The sequence below is a fragment of the Dermacentor variabilis genome, chromosome 9 (assembly GCF_050947875.1).
Source record: "Dermacentor variabilis isolate Ectoservices chromosome 9, ASM5094787v1, whole genome shotgun sequence".
NCBI classification, from domain to species: Eukaryota; Metazoa; Arthropoda; class Arachnida; order Ixodida; family Ixodidae; genus Dermacentor; species Dermacentor variabilis.
In genome coordinates this window covers 20,373,652-20,397,749 of record NC_134576.1, presented here as the reverse complement: position 1 = coordinate 20,397,749, position 24,098 = coordinate 20,373,652, and the positions used below count along the sequence as shown (strand labels likewise).

Sequence of the window (24,098 nt, the reverse complement as noted above, 5' to 3'; positions counted from 1 at the left end):
ATGAGCAAAGGATAAGTGGAATGCCCATCTACTCTAGGCTTCTCGAAGTCTTCAGCACAAAAGTGATCCTGCAAATGTTTGTTCTATGGTTAGAAGTGTGATGCTGGTCACCCTAACGCTCGGCTGCCCAAGGAGGTTCCCAGATGAAGCCCTGTTTCAGACATATGAAACGAGAAAAACATGGAAGATACCTGTAATAATAAATTGAAAGACCCAACTAAAGAGACGAAGAATACGTTATAAAGGTTTAGAAGTTTACGCAGTGAGACAATTAAAATAGCTCAATTGAGATGTACACGCGCATGTGGCTGCAAACACGCAGCTTCAAGGATTGCTAACATTTAACCCATTTGTAGTTTTCTACCAGTGCCAACACAACTGCACAGAAAGCGGCCGTTATGTGGACGCACGACATGCACTTACCATGTTTTTATTGACTGCGATCGTCACGGTCTGCGAAAAACAAGTGCCATATGGGTCGAGTGACTCGAGGCGACAGCGCGCTCACGTGCGCGGAGAAATAATGCAAGTACCTGGTGCACGTAAGGACGCGGAATTCTCGCGCGACAAGTATACCTTCACGTGCCACGAGCACGGAATAATCGCGTGTGTTGAGCGACAAACGCGTACACCTGTACCCGCGTCAAGCGTGCAAGACACGAACGTTCCCTGCAATGAACTCCTATTTTCGTAGCATCGCTAACACGGCGTGCACTTCGCATAAATATCTTCTAAAACAGTGTCGAAAAGCACAAGCAAGGTGTACTTATACCTCGCACGCGCGGGTGTTTTTTGTAGGCTTGAAGTTCTCCCGGCCGATTCTGTGCAACCACGCAGAACGACGCTCTCGGTCATTTTTCCCGGTCGGAATCGAATAAAAAGTCTTTCCAGACTCGGTTCGGTTGCTGCATCCAAAGGCGCAACAGCCAGGCATCATTTCCTTAACGCGAGCGCGACAATCGGAACACGAAAAAAAAAACCGTAGGGAACCTGCGCTGCCTGCGCTCAACAAACGCGATTATTCCGTGGTCGTGGCACGTGATGGCACACTTGTCGCGCGAGAATTCCGCGCCCTTACGTGCACCAGGTACTCGCCTGGTGCTTGGAGGGTAAATGGCACCCCAAAGTCACGTGGTATGGTTGGGCCGATGAACGCGTCGGCGGCGCGGGGAAAACGAATGTGGTACTGTGAAATTTTTTCCAGTGACTCTAGATCGCTGCGCCGTAGCGCGTCTGTTGGGTCAGCGACCCCTGCGATGTGTGCCGAGCTGCTTTCGAGGAGTCATGCGTGTGCGTGGTGCTCCCAAGCGATAGAGGACGATCCCATCGAGGCATCAGCCCCATGATCGCGTCGGCCTTCATGGCGTGTCGCGTCCCGGCTTTCCGTGCTGATCACGACGTTTGGCTCGCGTAGATAATTTCTCCCTCCGAGGCACCGAGTTCTTTGGTTCGCTCCGCTTGCTCAGGCGCACGTTTCGTTGCCGCGCCGAACGCTGCGTTGCTCGGCGCTCACCGCGTGATTGGTGGGTGCAAAGTCCGACGCAGGGCGCCTCATAAGTGATCGCTGCACCGTTGCGCAATGTCTTACACCTCCTTGGCGGGTCGATGGGAACGCTATCGCGTTCCACTCTTGAAGGCGAAGCTTAAGCGTCCTCCAATTTTTTAACACCAAAGCAGTCCTCAACTTTTCAAATGATGTTGGCCTACATGTATTAGGCCCATTAAACTCGTAGCGCATCCTCTTTCCAGAGGATGCCGCTGTGATAGATGTTTTGTATAGCACATGCCTCTAGGCCCTTGTGTCTCAAGGGCTCTAACGAGGCCGTGGTGCTCTAGTGAATTTTACAATCTAGATGTTTTGTATAGCACATGCCTTTATGCCCTTGTGTCTCAAGGGCTCTAACGAGGCCGTGGTGCTCTAGTGAATTTTAGTATATTATACATTTTTATATGGTATCAGTATTTCGCAATGCACCTTAATGCTCATAGTTCACGTCTTTTATCACTGCCGTAATCTTATTACACATAGACTTTATGCACATTAGAGCGACCATTTTTAAGGCCCCTTTACAGCCACGTCACATCAACTTCATAGAAGTCATAACTCCATTGCAAACTCATCAACACTGGCATGGCGCTCTTTGGACATACCTGTCCCTTGCGCCAATAAACACCATTCATTCATTCATTCATTCATTCATTTTGTCACTTGCAATGAAGCTAAAGAGCAGACGACGGGCAGCGTTGTAGAACCCAGGTAGCACAAAAGAGATACGTAACGTTTTCGTAGCGTTTATCCAAGACGATAAAAACGGGTTAAAGAAGACACGAATGAGAGAACTTCGGCGGGAAAACGTCGAATATCTCTGCTAATGTCCGGCTTAATTGCTTTCTTGAGACGATCTAGAACAGGTCTGCAAGACGTATTCGAAAAGCTGGTCTAGAAATAGGATTGGGAAAGACACAAGTAATCCCTTTGCCAAAACTATTCGTAACCAATTTCTAAACGTTTTTAGGACGTTATCAAAAAGCTGGTCTAGAAGCGGTCTTGAAAGGTTTACGATCATCTGAAGCTAATTTTCGCGGGTGACGGGCGCGATGAGACATCGTTGTTCAAAACACGCGTTTAGTTTCGCCTCACGCGACTGGCCTATGCCGCGCAGATGTCGTCAGCCGCACCCGTTGGCACGGCCTAGGCCAATCGCGTTAGGTGAAACTGATCGCGTGTTTCGAACAACGATATCCAATCGCGCCCCAGATGAGTAGAAGCGTCCGTGTTGACTATAAGAGCCATGGCGCAGTGCCAAGCACTGTTCCCCGCATGGCCGGCGCATCGTCTACCAAGTCGCACGAAAATGAGCCTGTTAGGAATAATATAAATCCTTAATATCGCCTTTAATAAGCTACGATGCTTACAACCACAATGGGAATGACATCCTGCAAAGAACAAATGGCCACGTCTTGGCAGGTGGCCAGACCAAGCCCTTCATGCCAAGAGTGCATGAAATGAGAACATTGTGACAAAGCAAGAACACTTTATTAAAATGTAATGCTTATGCAAGGTTCGACCAAACTGTGTGAGAAATGCAAATAGAAATAAAAGTACATCAACAATGACAAAAGTCGCAGAAAGGATTCGTAATGAACTCGAAAGTGAACATTCACTAGCACATAAACAAAATTCCAAGTACACATACAAAAATGAACAGAAAAACCTGGAGTGTACTAAAGTGTCTAATTTATCATAGTAAAGTGCGCGTGCTATTAGATGGACTAGAGTTATGCAGAAGTGACATCGGAGCGAATGGAAGAAGTAGACTGGAAAATCCAAGAGTATGAATTGGATGGTAACTGCCTCCAAGCAATGTTACCAATCAGCTAGAAGCTTGAAAAGAGCACAAAAAGAAATACCACCGCATACCATCATAAAACAATCCTGTGACAGAAATAAAAAAAAATGGGAACAATGCGAAATTGGAAATATTGCCTTTAGGATATATCAAAGAAGGTAATGGCGAGAAAAAAATAACCATACAACAAAAAAGCAATCAAGTGAAATTAGTACAGAATACTTAAACGGGGGATTCAGTGTAACAAGTGAACACTACTGTAGTACAGCGAACGATGAGACAGTAATGCTGCATCTTGCCACTCCAGAACGTGAGAAATGAATATGCAAGCCTCATATTAGAAACTTACATAAACATGGAAATAAACTGGAATGCACTGGAAGCTGCATTTGTGTAACAAAGGAAGCAATGGTCATAATAAATAGTAAGTGTTTTATCTAAAAAGCCCTTTACAAGAGGCAAAGTTGTACCTCTCTGGCAAAAACAAAGTTGCAACGAATAATTTGCAAGCCAGCAAATACAATAATTAGCACACTGACATGTCCCACTTTGCGCACATCTCCAGTCTCCTAAAGTAAAAAAAAAGCACTCTGAATGAGAAAAACGTTTAACACATGTAGCCCAGAGCAAATTCTTTGCCAGTTCACTCACACTTTCACAACCAAAAACATTTGCCACAAAGTCCAGGCACAGTTCCACTGATGTTTACCAATTCACCCCCACTTTCACGTCCAAAAATATTTGGCACACAGTCCAGGCAGAGCTTCATAGATAAACAGCTTGAGAGCACCCTACTGATTATTGCGCAGTCCCGCTGCTGGAAATAGAACTGCCGCACATGCTGGTAGTGGTTTCAATCTAGACACACTTGCTGCCCTGGACAGGTATGTTCAGATATCTGCACTGGTGCTCTATTTTGTCGAAGTAGACACATTGATGCACTACGCTGGTAATTGAAATGTTTTGAATGCACAAGTATTGGCTTCACCAGAAAGACTTGCCCACATACCACCACTGGCATATATATGCACTTGCTCTTCACTCAGTAGCATTGAACTTAGTGTTCCCTATGTGGGAGCCATGTGTAAAACCGGTGTCACACGACCACTCTCGATCGCGATCAAGCCCGATCCGGATCGAAATTATCGATGCGACTGGCTCACTCTCGTAGCTTGCGCAGAGGAGCCGTCACGACCGAGAAATTCGATTTGTAACGGACTGGATAGCGGCTAAAAGAGCCCCGTGTGAAACCGGTACCAAATAATGCACAGACGTACGCTAGGAAAATGTGTTGCACAAGGACAAAGAACTGCGACATGCCCTGTTGTGCGAAGCGCGCGAACAGAACACATGTATATATATATTAAAAAAAACTGCGAGAGCGCTTCGCGAACTCCATGCGCACACATGGCACCCGCACGAACTCGGCAGGCCGCCGTAAAGCGCGAAGGGCGCACAGCGTACATTCCGACACATTTCCCAAACTGCAAACAATCGTACTACCTAAAGCATACAAGTTATTTTATACCAAGGGCATACTCGACTCACGTATGCAGTATGCACAAGCGAGTTATGCAGCGTACATGCTGTATCCATTCGCCAAATAGTAAAATTGATAACAAGCACAAAGCTACAAGGGACTCAATACATTACTACCATTTGAGGCGTCAAATAAAATCGAATTTGGCCGTTTCATATATTGGACACAATATATGGACACATGTGGTACACGGTAATACCATGAAATACCCATCACGTGGGTAAAGGGGGCGAAAACACAATCGAGAACCTGAAGCGCAAACGATAAAAGCACGGTATGGTGCACGCAAAATTCTGTCAGTGCGCTGTAGCGCGAGGGAAGAAAATAGGGTGAGCACTTGACCTCACCTTTTGGGATACCGCACTAGTTGTGAATCATTAAAAAAAAGCCTGTTTGAACCAGTTCCCTTGTCTGCAACACTCTTGCTAAACGGGAGACTAAAATACCACGATGATGGCTCTATTGCGGAGATCGGCAAGGTGCGCACAGACAGAAATTTTGCCGCCTTTCTTCGCATTCTGCAAAATGCTTTCTTGTTAGGATCACGCATAGCGGCCGACCCCGACGCTAGGGACACACAGGCACGATTTCGTCCTTCTAACTTTCGTCCTTATACTGCCCTTAACGCCTTAATTACAGCGTCAGTGAAAAGGCGCCTCACAAAACACGACAGTGAACTTGAAGAGCTGATTAGTGCCCTCCACTCCGCGCCCTCCAATTGAAAACACTACTGATTTCCAAATTAATCTACACAAACAGATCGCACAACCCAAACTAATCACAGAACGTCGTTTTCTTGACGGCAAAACCCTGCAACACTTACATGACAAAGGGCAGCGGCAGCACATTCAGAACAGCCGCTATCATACCACAGCGCAATGCAAGTGCGATAACGTTATTATGCCCGGCTCAAACAGATCGCACAACCCAAACTAATCACAGAATGTCGTTTTCTTGACAGCAAAGCACTGCAACACTTACATGACAAAGGGCAGCGGCAGCACATTCAGAACAGTCGCAAACAGACCATAGTGCCATGCGAGTGCGATAACGTAACTGTGCCCGGCTTCACGAATAACGTGGCCGCATTGATCAAATAACAATTGAAAACACTACTGATTTCCAAATTAAAACCACACAAACATATCGCACAACCCAAACTGATCACAGAATATCGTTTTCTTGACAGCAAAACACTGCAACACTTACATAGCAAAGGGCAGCGGCAGCACGTTCAGAACAGCCGCAAACACACCACAGCGCAATGCGAGTGCGGTGACGTGACGACGCCATGACGACGCGACTATGCCCCGGCTCGCCCGGCTGCCCGGCATCACGAATCACGTGGCCACCTTGGTCACATGATTTGACGACGGTATCGCCACCTTGCGCAAGGTTGGATCGCGTTGATGGGTTGTTGAATATTGTAGAAGCCGCTAAAGAGGCTGACGCGCCGTGGCGTGGCGGTGGCGTTTTGAGTCGTTTGCAAAACGTATTCACCCCTCGTTTTTAAGCTGTCTGGCTTCCAACGTTATCAAAACGTATTCACCCCTCGTTTTTAAGCTATCTTGTTTGGAACGTCTTTGATGCGTCGATTTTGGTCAAAAATCCTTTTCAGACGTTGAATCCCTTAATACGACGTTTTCAAGACTTTGTGTGCTACCTGGGAAGGCACGGAGTTATTTTTCTCTCGCGATCCGGCATGTGCTGTAGCATATGAGAGCTCTACTAAAGCAGTCATCAAAATACAAATATCTTTATTTATACCGAGAATTACGTATTTCAGGAGCACGATTTTTGGAGCGGGACTATTTTAGTCGCGGAGGCAATCGGCTGTCGCGCTTCGGTCATCTGGGCGGGGTCTCCCCTTTTTTCTAAAGTTGTATCCGACTATAGACATGTCTTTTTACCGGCAATTGTACCTGATACCCAGACATGTTCTTTGCAATTTGGCTTTATTCACGGCCACTTTGTTCTTTGATGTATCAGCATACCTATTCCTCCTCCCTTCTTCTCCGTTGTTGTTCTGTTGCTCCCTTCCCAGACGTAGCTTTCAATAAACGGTGGGTCTTCTAGATCCCTGAGATGTGTTTCGCATAGCGTGTATACACCTGCTTCTTCGTCCTTTAACTGCTGTTCTATTTCTAACCACTTCGCTCTCTTTCTACCGCCTTGCATGTTTATGTACTTGACCCTGGTGTTAAATTTATTTTTTGTAGTTTTTTTTCCTGGACCTCCTAGTGGCAATTTTATTGGTGTCAGCCTCTACTGTTGCATCTTTTACATTGCTTCTACCTACCCTTACGCCCTGAACCGCAGTGCACCCCCTAAATTAGCTACTGCCCGACCTGCCAGGCGCCAGCCGACCTCGGCTCCTAGCCTTCCATTAAAGTGGAAGCCATTTCGTGTAAAGCCTCCGCCAAAGCCTGCTCTATGCACTTCTCTGCTTATGTCTGCCACTTCAAAATTTTTCTTCTGGCTTACCTTTCTTATCTCTCGATTAACAGCCACAACGTCCTTGGTAATTTTTCCATTCCGTCCTTTCACCTCCGGCACTGTGCATACCATGATCTGGACTTGCTGTGCTATCGCCCTTAAATCGTCAACTCCATCCGCTAATATTTCTACTACTTCTGCGGCTTCACCATTCAGGACATCATTCTTAGGAAGCTCGCTTTTTGTTTCTCTCAGTACTGCGTTCATTGTCCTTCCTGGGAACGCCCCGACTGATACCATTTTATCACCCTTTGCACGCTCAACTATAGTTCTTTTGCACCTACTCATATTTGAGTCACCACCGATAAGTACTAGGGTATTCGCCCTCCTAACTTCCACATTATGCTACCTCTTATCATTGACTACGACCTAATTCTTTGGGGTCAGCTTGTTCCCCTTCTCTCCTCACGCCCGCTGTCGCCCCTGTAGCGGCAGCGTCGCCTCACTGGGGGCGTGTTGCGCTGCTTCACTATAACTACGCCCATTCACTGGCGGCGTCCCGACTCCCGCTTGCTCTGCCTCCCTGCCTTCCACTTTGCCTGTAGGGTCTACCCTACTTTCTGGGCTTTTGCCACTGGCTTGATGTTCGGACCATCATTCTCCGCTGCCCGCGTCTCAAGCGCACCGAGCTGCCTTTCTAGTTCTGCGCTCCTTTCCGCCTCTTTGCCACAGCCGCCAGTTTTCCAAGCAGTAAATCTCTTCCATCTTTGATTAAATCGACTGTTATTCCATATTCTCCTGCCGCTGTTCCTCGTTTCATGTCTTGAAAGGCGCTTCTGATATCATGGATAGTTATAGGAGGACTTTCTGTGTCCTGTTCATTACTGTTTCTAATTGAGGTATCTTGACTCCTCTGGATACTGTACAGGTCAGTATAGAATTCTCCCACTGCTTTTACTATGTCTTCAGGACTGCTGACTATATTACCCCGCTCATCTTTCAGTGCATACATCTTCGTTTGTCCTATGCCAAATTCCCTTCTGATTTGAGGCTGCGTCCATTTTTTACGGCTTCTTGTACCGTTATGATTTCGAACATCACTTATCTTCGCCTTGTTGATCAGTTTTGACAGTTCCGCGAATTCTATCTTATCTCTTGAGTTGGACACTTTCATTCTTTGTCGTTTCTTTATTAGGTCCTTAGTTACTTGGGAGAACTTGCCTACTGGTTCGGCTTTGTTGGTGCCTTGTCTCCCACTTCAATTGCTGCCTGTGAAGTAAGCCTAGTTACGGTTTCATTCTTTACCTCTTTGTAAACTTAATGTCTTTGTTCTAAGGCTGCATATTTGTTTGCAAGTACCAGCCTGAATTTGTCTGCTTTTACTCTTAGTACCTCAGGGATGACCTGTTTCTTCTTCACCAATATTACCATTTCTCTCTTCAAATTGAGCTGAATCCTGGCCGTCACTTACCTATGAACACTGCACTTTACCCCACGTATCACTTCTACATTCTGCACTATGCTGGGATCAGCAGAAAATATAAAGTCAATTTAACTTCTTGTTTCACGATTTGGGCTTATCCAGGTCCACTTTCTGTTGCTGCGCTTCCTGAAAAAGGTGTTCGCTATTCGAAGCTTACTCCTTTCTGCAAATTCTACCAGCATCTCTACTCTAGCGTTCCTAGTATCGACGCCGTAGTTGCCAATTGCTTGTTCACTAGCCAGCTTTTTCCCCATTTTCGCATTGAAGCCACCTATTACTACTGTATACTGAGTTTGCACTTTGCTCATCGCTAATTCGACACCTTCATAAAACTGATCTACTTCATCATCATCATCGTGACTGGATGTTTGAGCATAGGTTTGTACTACCTTTAGTATATACCTCCTATTAAGCTTGATTGCGACTACAGCTACCCTCTTATTAATGCGGAAAATTTCGTCAATGTTGCCCGCACTGTCCTTACGGATTAGGAATCCTACCCGTATTGCTTCTTATCAAGGAGACCTCTATAGCAGAGGACATGTCCGTTATTCAGCAATGTATAAGCCTCCCCAGTTTTTCTAATTTTGCTAAGGCCGACGATATCCCAAACAATGTCTGATAGTTCCTCAAAGTGTCCTGCTAATCTAGCCTCACTCTACAGAGTTCAGAAATTAGAGGTCTACAGGGTCAGTTTCCATTGGCGGCCTGTCCGGACCCAGATATTCTTAGCACCCTCTGCTGTGTTACATGTCTGACCGCCGCCTTGGTCAGGTGCTCCGCAGCTGATGGGGACTGACGGCCATGGGTTAATTGTAGGAATCATTCGGGAGATTATCTTCCCTACGAATCACTCAGCCTGCCCAGCTCCAAGTTTTCCTGGTAATTTCAACTACCACTTCTCTTATCGTTAGACCTAAAATTCTTGATTTCATCGTTTTTTTTATCTATAAGGAGGTACATGGTTGTGGCGGAAAAATAAGGGGGAAAAGCTGCAGAGAAAGCAGCTTGACTGGCCCCAGGTTCCGTTCACAATGGCAGCAGCAGGGCAGGTGGGAAAAGTTTTAAGGAAAAAAAAAAGAGGAGAGCGATCCTTGTCTTGCTTGAGCGATCCTGCACTTGCGGTCAAGTTCTCGTGTTAACCTCCACGTTCCTGCTCCATATGATAGTGCTGGAAGAACAGAATGATTGTAGACTTTTTCAGAGACTGCTTTGAGCAGCGAGCAATATTTAGATAATGCCGGCCGTAAGCGTTCCGACCAAATTCCATTCGCCCGTAAATTCCTTTCTCATGGTCAGAGCTCCCGGCGAGTAATTAACCGGAATAAACTTGCTCCTGCACACACTCTATAGGTTGACTGCCGATGAGCATTTCTTTCTCGCTTGATAGATAATCCAACATAAGCTTCGTCTTCTGCATAGTAATCTTCAACCTACTCTTACACTTTCTCGGTTAAGGCCCTAAACATACTATTGCAATCTGGTCCCTAGCGTTGTTCAACAGGTCAATGCTATCGGCAAGCTCTTCATCCTTCTCAGTGTAACAGCTTGACTATTTCTTCTCAGCATACAATGAATATGATTGCAGTGGTCGCGGTTCTGTAAACGGCACGCATTAGATAATTCAAAGCGGACAAATTCGATAGGTCCATCTATGTCTTACGTGAATTTGTTACGTTGTGTACAAGGTTATGCAAAAGCTCTTATCTGATAGTACATTAGATGTACTATCAGATGCACTTAACATAATTGTGATACCATTTGTCTTTGCTGAGTTGGAGAGTTGTAAACTTGATAGTTCCGTTTTCTGAAAGGTTTTTATTTTTGCCCATATTTAGTAAAAAATTGATAACCTAAATTAAAATACGAAATCAACAGTCACTACATTTTATGTTTTTCTGTGAAATTCAACAAGCCTCGTCAAATTTGGTGCAGCGGTTGCCTAGAAAAACGAATGCTCCTTTTACGTGTATTTAGACAAGAGTACGTGAGCTAAAGCTTCCTGTTAAGGCGCACCACGCGGAGGATTTCAGGTCGTGAGCGGCACCCCTGTGATTGGGAAATGCCGCCTGGCATGACCTCCTAGTGCGCCAGTGTGCCAGATGACCATGAAGGGTACGAAATAGCGGATCAACAGTTTCTCGCTTAGTCCTCATTGGCGTATCGGAGTCCAGACCCAAACACGGTCGCCGGGCGGGTATTCCACGTAGCGTCGTCGAAGATGGTAGTGTCGGCTGTCAGTATTCTGCTTCTTCTTGATGCGCAGGCCGGCAAGCTGTCGGGTTCTTCGGCGCGCTGGAAATAGGCGGCGACGTCGACATTTTTCTCGTCAGTGACGTGCGGCAGCATGGCGTCGAGAGTCGTCGTAGGGTTCCTGCCGTATGCCATTGAGCAGCATGATCTGAGTTTTTTTCTTTCACTGCCGTGTTGTAAGCGAAGGTCCATTCTTCTGCGGTTAGTAGGCAGTTATCCTCCTGTGGTTTGTCTGGCTGTATTTCAATATGGTTTGGGTGAGCTCTGCAGTGAAGGGCCTTCCTCTGTTGGTCATGAGGCCTTCTGGGGCGTCATGTCGCAGCAGGAGGTTCTCCACGAACTTGGCCACTTCGGCTGCACTACCTTTAGGCAGAACTTTCGTTTCGACGTAGCGAGTCAGGTGGTCGGTAGCCACGACCTTGACGACTTTGACTTGACGTCAGAAAGGGCTCCAACAAATACATCGCAATATGCTGAAGCGGTCGGCAAGGAGGCTCTATCGGCTGTAGTAATCCCGCCGACCTTGTGAGCGATTTATTGTGTCGCTGGCAGTATCGACATGTCTTGACGTAACGGGCGACGTCTGCGGTCAAGCTCGGCCAGTGGCACTTCTCTTGTATTCTCGCAAGTGTACGGGAAAACCTGAGGTGCCCGGCTCTCGCTGGATCGTCGCTGGGGGCCCGCAGCCCTTGTGACTGGACTGTTGCGGCCATAACGAGAAGATAGTTTCCACGAGCTGGCGAAGAGTTCTTCTTAACCCGGACGTCGTTTCATAAGAAAAACGAAGACAATCCGCACCTGAACACTCTCTGGACAAAGTAGGTCTTGCCTTGCAAGCACTCAGCACGGCTTCTAAGCTCCAGGTCCGCTTGCTGCTGCTCAGCAAAGTCATCTGCACTTATTTTACCTGAAAAGGCGTTCTCGTCTTGGTCATATTGGTGTAGCGGGTCCAGTGGAGCGCAGGCAGGCCGTCGGCATCAGATTGTTTTCATTCGGACGTGTAGATTACAGTGATATCGTGTTCTTGCACTCAGAGGCTTCACCCCGGCAGGCGTTCTGGAGGGTCCTTTAATTTCGCTAGCACAGACAACGCACGATCGCCCCTGATGACTTTGAACGGCCTGCCAAAGAGGCAAGGGCGGAATTTTGCTTCAGCCCAAATGGTGGCGAAGCATTCCTTTTCAGGCGTAGAATAATTTTCTTCCACTTTTGAGAGCGACCGGCTAGCGCCAGCCAACACCCGTTGGAGTCCGTCTTTCCTCTGAACAAGGCGACACCGAGGCCTAGGCTACTGGCATCAGTGTGGATTTCGGTATGGGCGTACTCGTCGAAGTGCGCAAGTACCGGTGGCCACTGCATGTGTCGTTTGAGTTGTTGAAATGCGTCGGCCTGCGGCGTTTAACCACTTGAACTCGACATCACATTTAATTAGATGTGTCAGCGGCTCAGCCATGCGTGAAAAGTCCTTGACAAAACGCCCGTAGTAGGCACACATGCCAAGAAATCTGCGCATTGACTTCTTCTCGATGGGCTGCTTGAACTTTGCGATGGCAGCTGTCTCCTGCGGGTTGGGGCTGACTCCAGATTTGCCAATGATGTGGCCCAGGAACAGAAGCTCATCGTAAGCGAAGCGGCACTTTTCCGACTTCAGAATGAGCCCTGACGACTTGACGGCCTCTAGTACTGTCGCAAGCCGCCTAAGGTGATCGTCGAAATTTCCAGCGAAGATGACAACGTCATCGAAGTAAACAAGACAGGTCTGCCAATTCAATCCTTCCGATAGCGTGTCCATTATGCGTTTTGGAACGTTCCAGGCACCGAGCACGGTCTGAATGACATGACCTTGAACTCGTAGAGGCCGTCTGGTGTAACGAAGGCATTCTTTTTGCGATCCTTCTCGTCGACTTCTGTTTGTCAGTAGCCAGTCTCGAGATCCATCGATCAAAAATATTTAGCGTTCCAGAGTCAATCCAGTTTGTCATCTATCCGCGCAAGGGAGTATCCGTCCTTCTTAGTGATCTTGTTCAGTCAACGATAATCGACGCAGAAGCGTAAGGTTTCATCCTTTTTCTTCACTGAAACTGCAAGATATGCCCAGGGGCTTTTCAATGACTGGATGACGTCAACGAGCTGCATTTCGTCGACTTGTCCCCTTATAGCTTCCCGCTATCGCGCCGAAACTCAGTGAGGGCTCTGGCGGAGTGGTCGAGCGCACTCTTCAGGTATTATACCATTGTTTTGAGACTGGTGTTTGTAGAGTCCTCGATGACATCAAAAGCCATCTTTGTATCGTCGAAGAATACTTCTGAACTGTTGCTGCCTATTCATTCGGAGACTTCGATTTATGTCGAATTGTGGTTCGGGAACTATGGTCGCCGGGGTAGATGCGGCAGAATAGGAGAGGGCAAGCGCATTGCTGGTTTCCACAATTTGCTCGATGTACGCGATCGTCTTGCTCTTGTTGATGTGCTTGAACTGCTGGCTGAAGTTTGTTAGCATCACTTTCGCTTTCCCTCCATGCAGTCGAGCGATCCCTCTTGCGACGTAAATTTGGCGGTTGAACAAAGGACTTTGGTCGCCCTCGATTACGCCTGATACGTCTGCGGGTGTTTCGGCGTCGACATAAATGACAATGCCGGATCGAGGCGACATGCTGACTTGGTCCTGAAGCAAACTCATGGCACGCTGACTGGTAGTCCTCTCCTTCGGTATCGCTTGGTCTGACGGCATCGTTTTCGCCTTTGGCCTCAGGTCGATGAATGCGCCGTGTTGGTTCGGAAAGGCCATGCCGAGAATCACGAGTCGTGAACACTGTTGGAGAATAAAGAAGGTCGCAGGATAAATCCTATCATGAAGCGTAATTCTTGTTGTGCAGGTTCCAGTTATAATATGAGACCTATCCCGTGCATTCTTGACATTTATCTTGGCAGCCAATAACTCACTGATGATGCAATGATCGGCTGGAGTGTTTATAGGTGCGGTGACTTCCTGGCCGTCGAGATACATGTCGAGTTTTGTGGTTCTTTGTCTTACGTTACAGTTAGGTAATGGCGTCGGATCACGGCTGCGTCACTTTGACCAATGACTGGTATGTGGTGTCGTCAAGTCGTCTTTTGTCGGCGTGTTCTTGACTGCCAGGCTTCTTTGGGAAGGAGACGTGGCGTTGATGCGTCGTCGAAATTGATCTTCAAGCGTCATCATCAGTGGCGGAGGATCTTCGTCATTTAGACGTAAACAGCAACCGCACCTTTATCGGTTGCTGCTTTTAGTTTTCCGGGTAGGGACTTACGGAGGGTCGTCAGGCTGGGTTGATGATTGGTCGGCGCTGCCGCGAAAGGTAGCGTCCTATGGACGGCGAACGCGAAGGTCGTCGCGGTCTGCACTGCGTTGTGGCAATGTAGTAGGCAATGTCACGTGGCCACTCATCAAGCTCCGGACGTGGCGCGTTGACGGCGAACCCTCGTAGGCCCATCTCCTGATATGGACATTGGTGGTAGACGTGACCCGCCTCTCCGCAGTGATAGCAGAGTGGGCGGGGGTCGGGGGCGCGCCAAACGTCAGTCAAGCAAGTACACCGGTCAATATGCTACATCAGGAGTACCAAGGTTTCACAGCCAGGCCACGACGGTTACCATTTTGCGAGAATATATTTGACAACCTAAATGTATAATTCCTATTGAAATCGCGAACAGCGTGCTGGAGTCTATCAGTGTGAATAAAGGCCATTTCATTTCTATAAGCGTCTCGCAATACTTTCTAGCCATTTTTCGGTCCCTTTAACGTGGACCTACCATATTAACCTCATGCTTGCCGCAGCTAACGGTGATACTGGGTCTTCTAAGAGGAAACGTTGAATGAGCTTCAGTAAACGTTCGAAATCTCGTCTATACAACACTAATTCGACCAAGAATTGAGTATACAGCAGCCCCCACCATCTGGAACCCAAAACAAGCATGCCTTATTAGCGATATGAAATCTTTGTTGTCCGCTTCAGTGTTTCACAGTATGCGCGCAACACTAGCACTTCATCCTGAAGGAATGTGCCGCCATCGAAGATATATGATTGCGTCACACTATTTCGCGCTTATCACTCCCTCACAAACTTATCTGATGAACGGATCATAAAAGCGCCATGCAAGACATCGTGCCTTGTGGCTGTTTCGGCCATTGTCTTCGACGGGGCGTTTGCTTCTAGCTGCTAGAAGCTTGATCTCGTTTTTAGCGGCTGCTAGCTCGTCGTTAGTACTTTTTAGTTCACCATGCATTAGCGCATTTCCTTGTTCAAGCCTTTCTCTCTCCACCTCCCCCTTTCCCCCCTTTTTCCGCGCTTTTAGTTCACCGACAACGTGCTTTCGATCATTCTCGTGTTCGCTTTCAGATTTGAACGGCTTACGCGCATCTGAAACTCCAGTGCCATGCAAGAGTTGGAAAGCCACTGTGACTCTGCAGGTTTCATATGCTCGGTAAGTGGGCAGCTTCTAGCGCCTTTATTTCTGCCACTGATCACGTGTTTTGTCCAAGCATTGCTTCTAGTAATTAGTATACAGCGGCAGTGCGCAAAAAACAGTTTATGTTCGTATGGCATGCCGAGCTTACCTACTATGCTGTTGCGGGGGTATGTTTAGCAGTATGTATTGGGCAGTTGCGTCTGCCTAAACGGAACTTGAAGGGAAAAAAAATTGTGTTTCGTTTATCCGAAGATTTGCTTAAGCGAAAAAGACAAAAATTACCAACAATAACTTTATTCAAAATGCATCCGAGTGTTTGCGTTAATGTGCGAAATGCTCAGCGAAATGCTCGCGTTCGAAATAGCACTGCAGTCTTTCGACTGCTTCTCTTGCTGTGTGGGCCACCAAAAGTAACGCGAACTATAAAAGTAGTATCTACGTCTTCGTCAGTGGAATCATGCTTTTCGCCCGAACTTCACGAAGAATCTCTTCAAGTGTATCTCCAGTGCAGCAATGGTACAGCCAGGAATCTCCTGCTGTGGGGGCATGCACTTCACTGTGGACGGGTAGGAGGAGGCAGGTGGGAGGGTGGCTGGGAAGGCCGCATGCTAATGCAGATATTTCGGGGGGGAAGCGGCACGTGTGCCATCCACTGGCTACGCCACTGCAGAGAAGGATCACCTGGGGTATGCTAATCCTGGCGCTGTGAACACGGTGACGGGAACGGGAAGGAAGTGCATGGTTAAGAGAGGGGCCCAATTTCTTTTAATCATATCATAAGAGGTCAACATTGTTTGTTGGCTTTTTATACGGTGATGGGATACAAGCACTAGTGGCATCGTGACTGCAGGTTCAACACGTACTCCTTAGTTCTCTCTTTTTACACAGAGTTTCTATCTTATCCCGCGAATTCTTCACGATAGACGTAGCTGCAACATTGACATCTTTAATATTGCGTCACCTTTGTCTCAGTTGCTTGATAGATTGAATTTTCTTTACATTTATGAGCATCGCCATGTCACATGCTTACAGACTTTTCTTGTACCGTACGCCGCTGACGTAGATGGCGATTCGGTGAAAGTTCCGTTTAATGCAACTCCAGAAAGCGATGTGTTCCCTTTAAGTGAAGTTTACTAAAATGGTGCATATAGGCGGCCAACAAAAGTTGATTCTACTGTTCCATTTATCCTGCATTTCCGATTGTTATCCGTGGTTCACTGTATCTAATAAGCAGGCGCACAGTAGGTGCTTCTCGGAATCACGAATGTGTTGTAAGGCTTCCAAGGCAGCTGAGTATCCATGCAATCATTTCTTCCAGTGAGCAATGTTAAGAGCACATTTCAGATGGACGTGTATTTGAACTATTTCCTGCAGGCTCTTAACGTGACGGCAAAGGAAATCCCAACTATTATAGCAGCCGGTTTGATTGTTTATTAGGGCAAGAGTCATTCCTGCGAGATTTTGCTATACATTGCGAGAGTCATTCACTCCACTTAATTTGGTATGGAGCAATGATATACGGTGATATGATTTGTGCGCTGCAGAAAACGCGCATCAATTTCTTACCTAATAGAACTCATACAGAATAGAATGTCTGCTGCTTTTGGACGTTAAATTTCATATACAATTGCCATGGTAGTGCCGCAATGTGCGAGTGGCAGTTTGTCGGATCCTTTCTCTATGTTATAATTAACGCAAATTATGAAAACTTTTGTGGCAGATGCTGCTAAAGAGGAGGTCATCCAACTCAGTTCTTGAGCGATAGAAAAGAGGCTGGAAAAATATTTATTGTGAATTGTATGGTATCCGAAATTCCTTTCAGCTCCCTCAGAAAATTATATTTTCGTTGAGTGCACTTGGAATTTCGTGATATTTGGCCATGCTTCATCACCTCCGATCAACTTGAAGAGGTTCACACAAGAAGAACGTGACATTGCTCTTAGCGTTGATTTTTAAAACATTTTCGCCACGCTAAGCAGGGTTACTTTCGTAACCTGAGATAGTTTAACAAAGTTGTCTTGGCTATAACATTGCAGTTGTCTTGAAACAGTGGGCCTTGATAAATGCGCTTCTTCGTTTGACTTAAGTAATAACGGCATCTCTCTTGGCTTCACTACTATGCCACTCTCTAATACTCTGACTAGGTCATCGTGTTCTTGTGTTATTTAACGGATGTGCCATTGAAATGATGTTCACTGTCTGTCAATTATGGAGCTTTGCTGCCATGACGGGTAAGCAGTCTAGCTTTGAGAGGGGCTGTTTTGACGACAGAGCCTTATTCTCTTTACAGGAGCTCCGCTAAGGCATCGGTGAACGTGCTTGAGAACAAGACGCCACTCTGTGAGCATTTGCGCGTCAGTCTCTGGAAAATGACCAGGCTTTCACAGTTCCCACCTTGTGCCACCCACGTCAACTACACGAGCGAACAGACAAAAGTGATTGCTGTACGTTGTAATTGACAAGCGAATAGTCATGCAGTGTGGTTGTTTATCAGGCATGGAAAAATAACCTGGAAAATTCACTGTCGCGCAAGCTCAAGATAACAGGCATAAGAGTATTCCTTGGCATAAAGTTTCTGTGGAACCCATCTCACGATGATTGTCAGCTGTAATGCATTTAGCACTGACTTAACATAGCTATACAACGTATTGCCACCGTCGAAACTAGTTATGTATGAGGCGTGTACTGTAGCGATATTCCTCTGTAGCGTTGCCTTAAGAACAGTCGGTTCCATGTAGCACCGCCGCCTGCGCGACGGGACGGGCAAAGACTAAAGAGAATAACATCACCAGCGATTACGGTATTCACCAGTGCGCAATTTTAGCGCAGCAGTCAACCTGTTTTCATTTCGTGTTATACGAGCTGACGCAGACAATGTGTGTCGTGCTGCACGTTGCGAACGAAGCGATGTGTGGCGCGACGGCGTCGCGCATCTGAAGTTGGCGAGAGGCAGCGCGTGGGTGAAGCGTGGGCGCGATTCACAGCAACCGCCTCATACTTCCCACACGACGCGCACCACTCTTGCGCTATCTGATAGCCATCATCACCGCACCAGGCTTTTCTTCTCACCCTTTCGCCATACACCCCTCTTCCGCTTTCCGTCTTATGCTTCTGCAACACCTTCCTCCTCTGCTTTGCTCCTCGCCTTTCTCGTCCCCCACTGCACTCCGCGGTCACTTTTTCAGCCTTCGCTGCGTTTGTTCACTTGGTTATGCCGACGCCAACGATGACGGTCGCCGCAGGAACGGGCGCGTAAGAGCTGCGTTATGAAACCCATCACGCGGCCGCCGGGCTCCTCTCTCGCGCTTTTTTCTGGACACGCTGCGCCATCTACTGACAGCTCCGAGAAGTCCGCGCGTCACTTTCGAGACGCGAAGTGTAGCACACCGGTGCCTGAGAACGCTGAGACTTGTTCTGTCACTTGCCGTACACTTAGTGACCCAAGTGGGCGAGAGCTTCATTGAAAAGTGGCACGCACCCACTGCCTTACTGACGCAGCCTGCTAATTCGTCGGGCTACTGTCCTAGGAGAACACTGGTGACACCGGTTCGATTCGTCTCAGCACGAGAAATTTAGGGTACATTCCCAGCGGCACCTACGTGGTCACCCGTCATCTTCACCGGCACATGGTTATGTACACCGCAGGACGAACGCCTCTTCCAGCGATCTTCAACTGCCCCTGCATTGCGCCAGCGCATTCCAAATGGCGCCTGCGAAATTGCAGATTTTGCTATCGCGCTTCCTACCGTCCTCCGCTGTGCTTCCCATTCCTTGGTACCCACAATGCAAATAATGGTACACCGGTTATTTACCTTACGCATTACATGGTCTGTTCAGCTCCATTTTTTTCTGTCTGGCAACTAGAATATCGGCTAGTTAGCCAAGTTAGCGTAAAAGACGTTCACTGAGGCAAGGCAGGTGCCCATTGGCACATACCCAATTACCAAAGTTGGCATCAAAGAGGTCCATTGAAGACTAGCACAGACCAACTGGCACATACGTTATAAACATCGTCATCAGCCTGGCTACGCCCACTGCAGGGCAAAGGCCTCTTCTATACTTCATCAACCACCCCGGTCATGTGAAAATTGTGGCCATGTTGTCCCTGCAAACTTCTTAATCTAATCCGTCCACCTAACTTTCTGCCGCCGCCCCCTGCTATGCTTCCCATCTCTTGGAATCCAGTCCGTAACCCTTAATGACCGTCAGTTCTTTTCCCTCCTCATTACATGCCCTGCCCACGCCCATTTCTTTTTCTTTACCTGAACTAAGATGTCATTAACTCGCATTTGTTCCCTCACCCAATCTGCTCTCTTATTAACCCCCTTAACGTTAAACCCATCATTCTTCTTTCCATAGCTCGTTGCGTCGTCCTCAATTTAAGTAGAACCCTTTTCGTAAGCGTCCCGTCTTCTGCCCCGTAGGTGAGTACTGGGAAGACACATCTGTTATACACTTTTCTCTTGAGGGATAATGGTAAGCTGTTGTTCATGATCTGAGAATGCTTGTCAAACCCTGGTTAGTGGCACATACACTGCGCTCTAACTCGACGTCAAAGAGTTTCTGCGAACAGCAGTACATAAACAGTCCCCCGTCTACAGTCACCCAAGTTTGCGTGAAAGAGGTTCGTTGAAGAGCGGCACGTATGTACAGGTTTCCACACTCAGGGACCCAAGTAGGTCCGAAGGGTGGTTTCGAATCCTGTTCCCCTCAGCACAACAGCCCGATTCGCTAACCACGGTCTAATCAGTTACCCAAGTAGGCTGGAAAACGGCTAGAAGCAATCATAATCTGGCGACGGGTGAAGTGCGAACCAGAAGTTCTCTTCAGGCGTCCGAAGAGAGCAGGCAGGAAACGTCAGCAATGTCTGAAATTAGGTTTTATTCTGCACAATGCTAAAGCCGGTGCTGGCGCGTGAGGAGCGCAGCATCCGTGCTCGTGAGAATGCTATGACATTCATGCGAGGCCAATGCAGCTGCGCTACAACAGACAGACAGACAGACAGACAGACAGACAGACAGACACAGACAGACACAGACAGACAGACAGACAGACAGACACAGACAGACAGACAGACACAGACAGACACAGACAGACAGACAGACACAGACAGACAGACACAGACAGACAGACACAGACAGACACAGACAGACAGACACAGACAGACAGACACAGACAGACACAGACAGACAGACACAGACAGACAGACACAGACAGACACAGACAGACACACACAGACAGACACAGACAGACAGACACAGACAGACACAGACACAGACAGACAGACACAGACAGACAGACACAGACAGACACAGACAGACAGACAGACACAGACAGACACAGACAGACAGACACAGACAGACAGACACAGACAGACACAGACAGACAGACAATCTCCCAAAAGTGTGCGAAGTACCTTAGCAATACTAACACATTAAATATTCAAGGCATAAGAACGACTAGAGCGCCCGAAACAAATACTAATGCGTTTGCATTTTTAGGGTAGAGCACGCTCTTTTCGGGAGTTATCTATTTTAATGCGTTGGAATTCTTATGGTACTTCATGCACTTTCCGGGGCCAGATGTCTGTCAATACGTAAATGTTAAAATATTTGAATCTATGTAAGTTTGCATCTAATCATTTTCCTGCCTAAATGGGTCATTCGATAGCCCGTGGTCGAATGGGTAGAACATTGGGTTGCAGTACTAAGGGAACAGGGCTCGAAACCAGCCATTGGACCAACTTGGGTCATTTGGCAGTGCGTATGTACGTGCCACTCTTCAACGAACCTCTTTGACGCCGACACCGGTCACTGTAGATACTGGACTGTGTAGGCGCCGCACTTCGATGAAACTCTTTGACGCCGACTTGGAGCACTGGATGTGTGCGACTCTCGTATCAATGGGCCTTTCTTATGCCAGCTTGGGTCACTGCCTATGTGGCAGTAAAGTGTTTGATGTTCTTCAATGAGAGTGTTTGACGCTAACTTGGGTAACTAGGTATGCGCTACTCGAGTGTGCCGCCCTACAGTGACGAAAAAGAAGCACTCTCCGATGTAGGGCCAAATCGAACCCAGATCACAAGGATTCCTTAAAGACCACAACCTGACGCATTAGCAGGCTGCACTGTAAATGCACTGGCTATGCGACCATTTTCAATGAGCGCCTTTCACGCCAGTGCTTCCCGTAGGGGTACATTTTGTGCATGTTGCACATTTCTGGTCGCTATGTGATGTATTACACAAAGACTGTTTATCACAATTGCCTCTGCATAGGGGGTCGCTTTCTACTGGCACCTATCACCTTCAACAGTTTGCGTGAGCTGCACCACGAGTGTAAACGCTCAATCATACCGCCGACTTGAGGAAGCCGCGGGACCACTTGCGCCTTGCCACGAAAAGTGACTGAAGATGAAAGATGCTCACACCGGCAACGTGGCTGAGCGCGACCTATCAGTCGCAATCCTGGCCATTCTCGTTCTCAGCGAGACCTCTAACGATCTATGCAGTTCACGCGCACTTCGCTCTGGTTTCCGTCAACAGCCATGGATTGGGATTCCAGCAAAGAGGAAAACGTCGTCTCTGCGCTGATGTGCTCATTAAGGAACTCTTACATAAGTACACTCCAAAGGTGCTATGTGTCCAAGAAACACATCTTAATGCTTCACACACGAACTTTCTCTGGCAGTATGCCATATACCGAAAAGACCGCAACGACGCCCTTGCCTCGTCTGGCGGTGTGGCGATAATTGTAGATAAGGGTGTTGCTTGCCGGCAATTACAGCTTAAAACACCCCTAGATGCATTTACAGTCCGTGCGATACTGTTTGATAAACTAGTAACAATTTCCTCACTATACATCCCCCCGAATTGCCATCTTTAAAAAACAGAATTTCAAAGCTTTATTAATGAACTGCTCGAACCTTATATTGTCGTCGGAGATTTGAATGCACACAACACCCTTTGGGGAGATTGTCGTTGTGATGCCAGGGGACGCTTAGTAGAAAGCCCCCTCTTCACTACAGGTGCATGCTTACTAAATAATAAAGAGCCTACATGCTATAGCATGGCAAACAAAACATTTTCATCGATTGATTTGAGCATTGCATCTGGTACACTCGAACCGTATCTACAGTGGAATGTGCTTAAAAACCCATATGGGAGCGATCATTTTGCAATTGTCATAAAGTCAACGAAACATGAGCAATGCTCCCCATACGTCCCTCACTGGATAGCCGAGTCAGCCGACTGGAAACGTTATGAAGAAATCACCCGCATGACCTGGGAAGACAACTCTGCACTTCCTATTGATGACACCGTGGAATATCTGACAGCATTTATTGTTGATGTGGCGTCACTGTGTATCCCCGAATCAAATGAATCGCACACTAGGCGACGTGTTCCCTGGTGGAATGCGGAGTGCAATGAACCTCGTAAAAATCAAAATAAGGTTTGGGGTCACCTTCGCGAATCTCCAACTGCCGAGAATCTTATTAATTTCAAGAAAATAAAGTCACTAGGTAGAAGAACACGTCGCCGGGCCAAACGGAAAAGTTCGCAAAAATACATCAGTAGCATCAATTCATCTACAGACGAACGGAAAGCCTGGAATAGGGTCAACAAAATAAAAGGCCGCGAAACGCATCCTCTACCTTTAGTAAACACACAAGGAGACACTATTGAGAACCAAGCTGATTCGCTAGGGGCACATTTCCAGTACATCTCGAGTTCATCCCATTACTCAGATAGATTTCTAAGATATCGGCGACAAACGGAACGACAGCCTCTGCACTAGAAAGGAAATAAAAATGAACCTTACAACCGGCCATTTAACATGGTGAAATTTCAGGCTGCACTGAAATGTTGCAATAAATCAGCTCCTGGAGGCGATCGAACAGTTTGAGATGATTGAACACCTACACGCCGAAACACACAAAACACCACTATCACTCTTAAATTCCATATTCTTTGCCAGTTACATTCCATCTGCCTGGAAGCAACCAGTCGTAATTCCTATTCTCATTGAGGGCAAGGATCCAACTTCAGTCTGCACTACAGGCCTATAGCCCTGACAAGCTGCCTAGGCAAACTATTTGAGAAAATGGCAAACAGACGCCTAATTCATTATCTTGAAAGCAACAAAATACTAGACCCCTTGCAGTGTGGTTTTATGGAGGGTAGATGTACGACAGATCACCTTGTCCGCATGGAGGCGAATATCTGAGATGCCTTCGTGCACAAGCAGTTTTTATTAGCCGTATTTTTAGATATGGAAAAGGCATACGACACAACCTGGCGTTTTGGAATTCGTCGTGATCTGGCTTATATGGGTGTCAGAGGCAATCTCTTGAACCTGATTCAAAGCTACCTCTCTAATCGTACGTTCCGTGTGTGGGTCGGTAAAGTGCTATCTCGTCAATTTACGCAAGAAACAGGTGTGCCCAACGTGGTGTGCTGAGATGCACGCTCTTCATCGTAAAAATGAATTCCCTCTATAGCATCATACCGCGAACAATGTTTTATTCAGTGTATGTGGGTGACGTACAGATAGGATTTAAATCATGCAATATGTCTATCTGTGAGCGACAT

At 47.2% G+C, this 24,098-nt stretch overlaps 1 protein-coding gene across 12 annotated transcripts in view; it reads left to right on the top strand.

Annotated features, from left to right (window-relative positions):
• LOC142592534 (uncharacterized) overlaps positions 1–24,098 on the top strand; it is a 283,219-nt gene that overhangs the window by 203,550 nt on the left and 55,571 nt on the right. For all 12 annotated transcript variants that reach the window (XR_012830714.1, XR_012830715.1, XM_075704021.1 and 9 more), the window contains 2 exons: positions 15,441–15,525; positions 17,801–17,954. Coding sequence is in view for 10 of the 12 variants with exons in the window: in XM_075704021.1 (XP_075560136.1) it covers positions 15,441–15,525; positions 17,801–17,954 (239 nt within the window). In the remaining 2 variants the exon portion in view is untranslated. The remainder of the gene's footprint in view (positions 1–15,440; positions 15,526–17,800; positions 17,955–24,098) is intronic.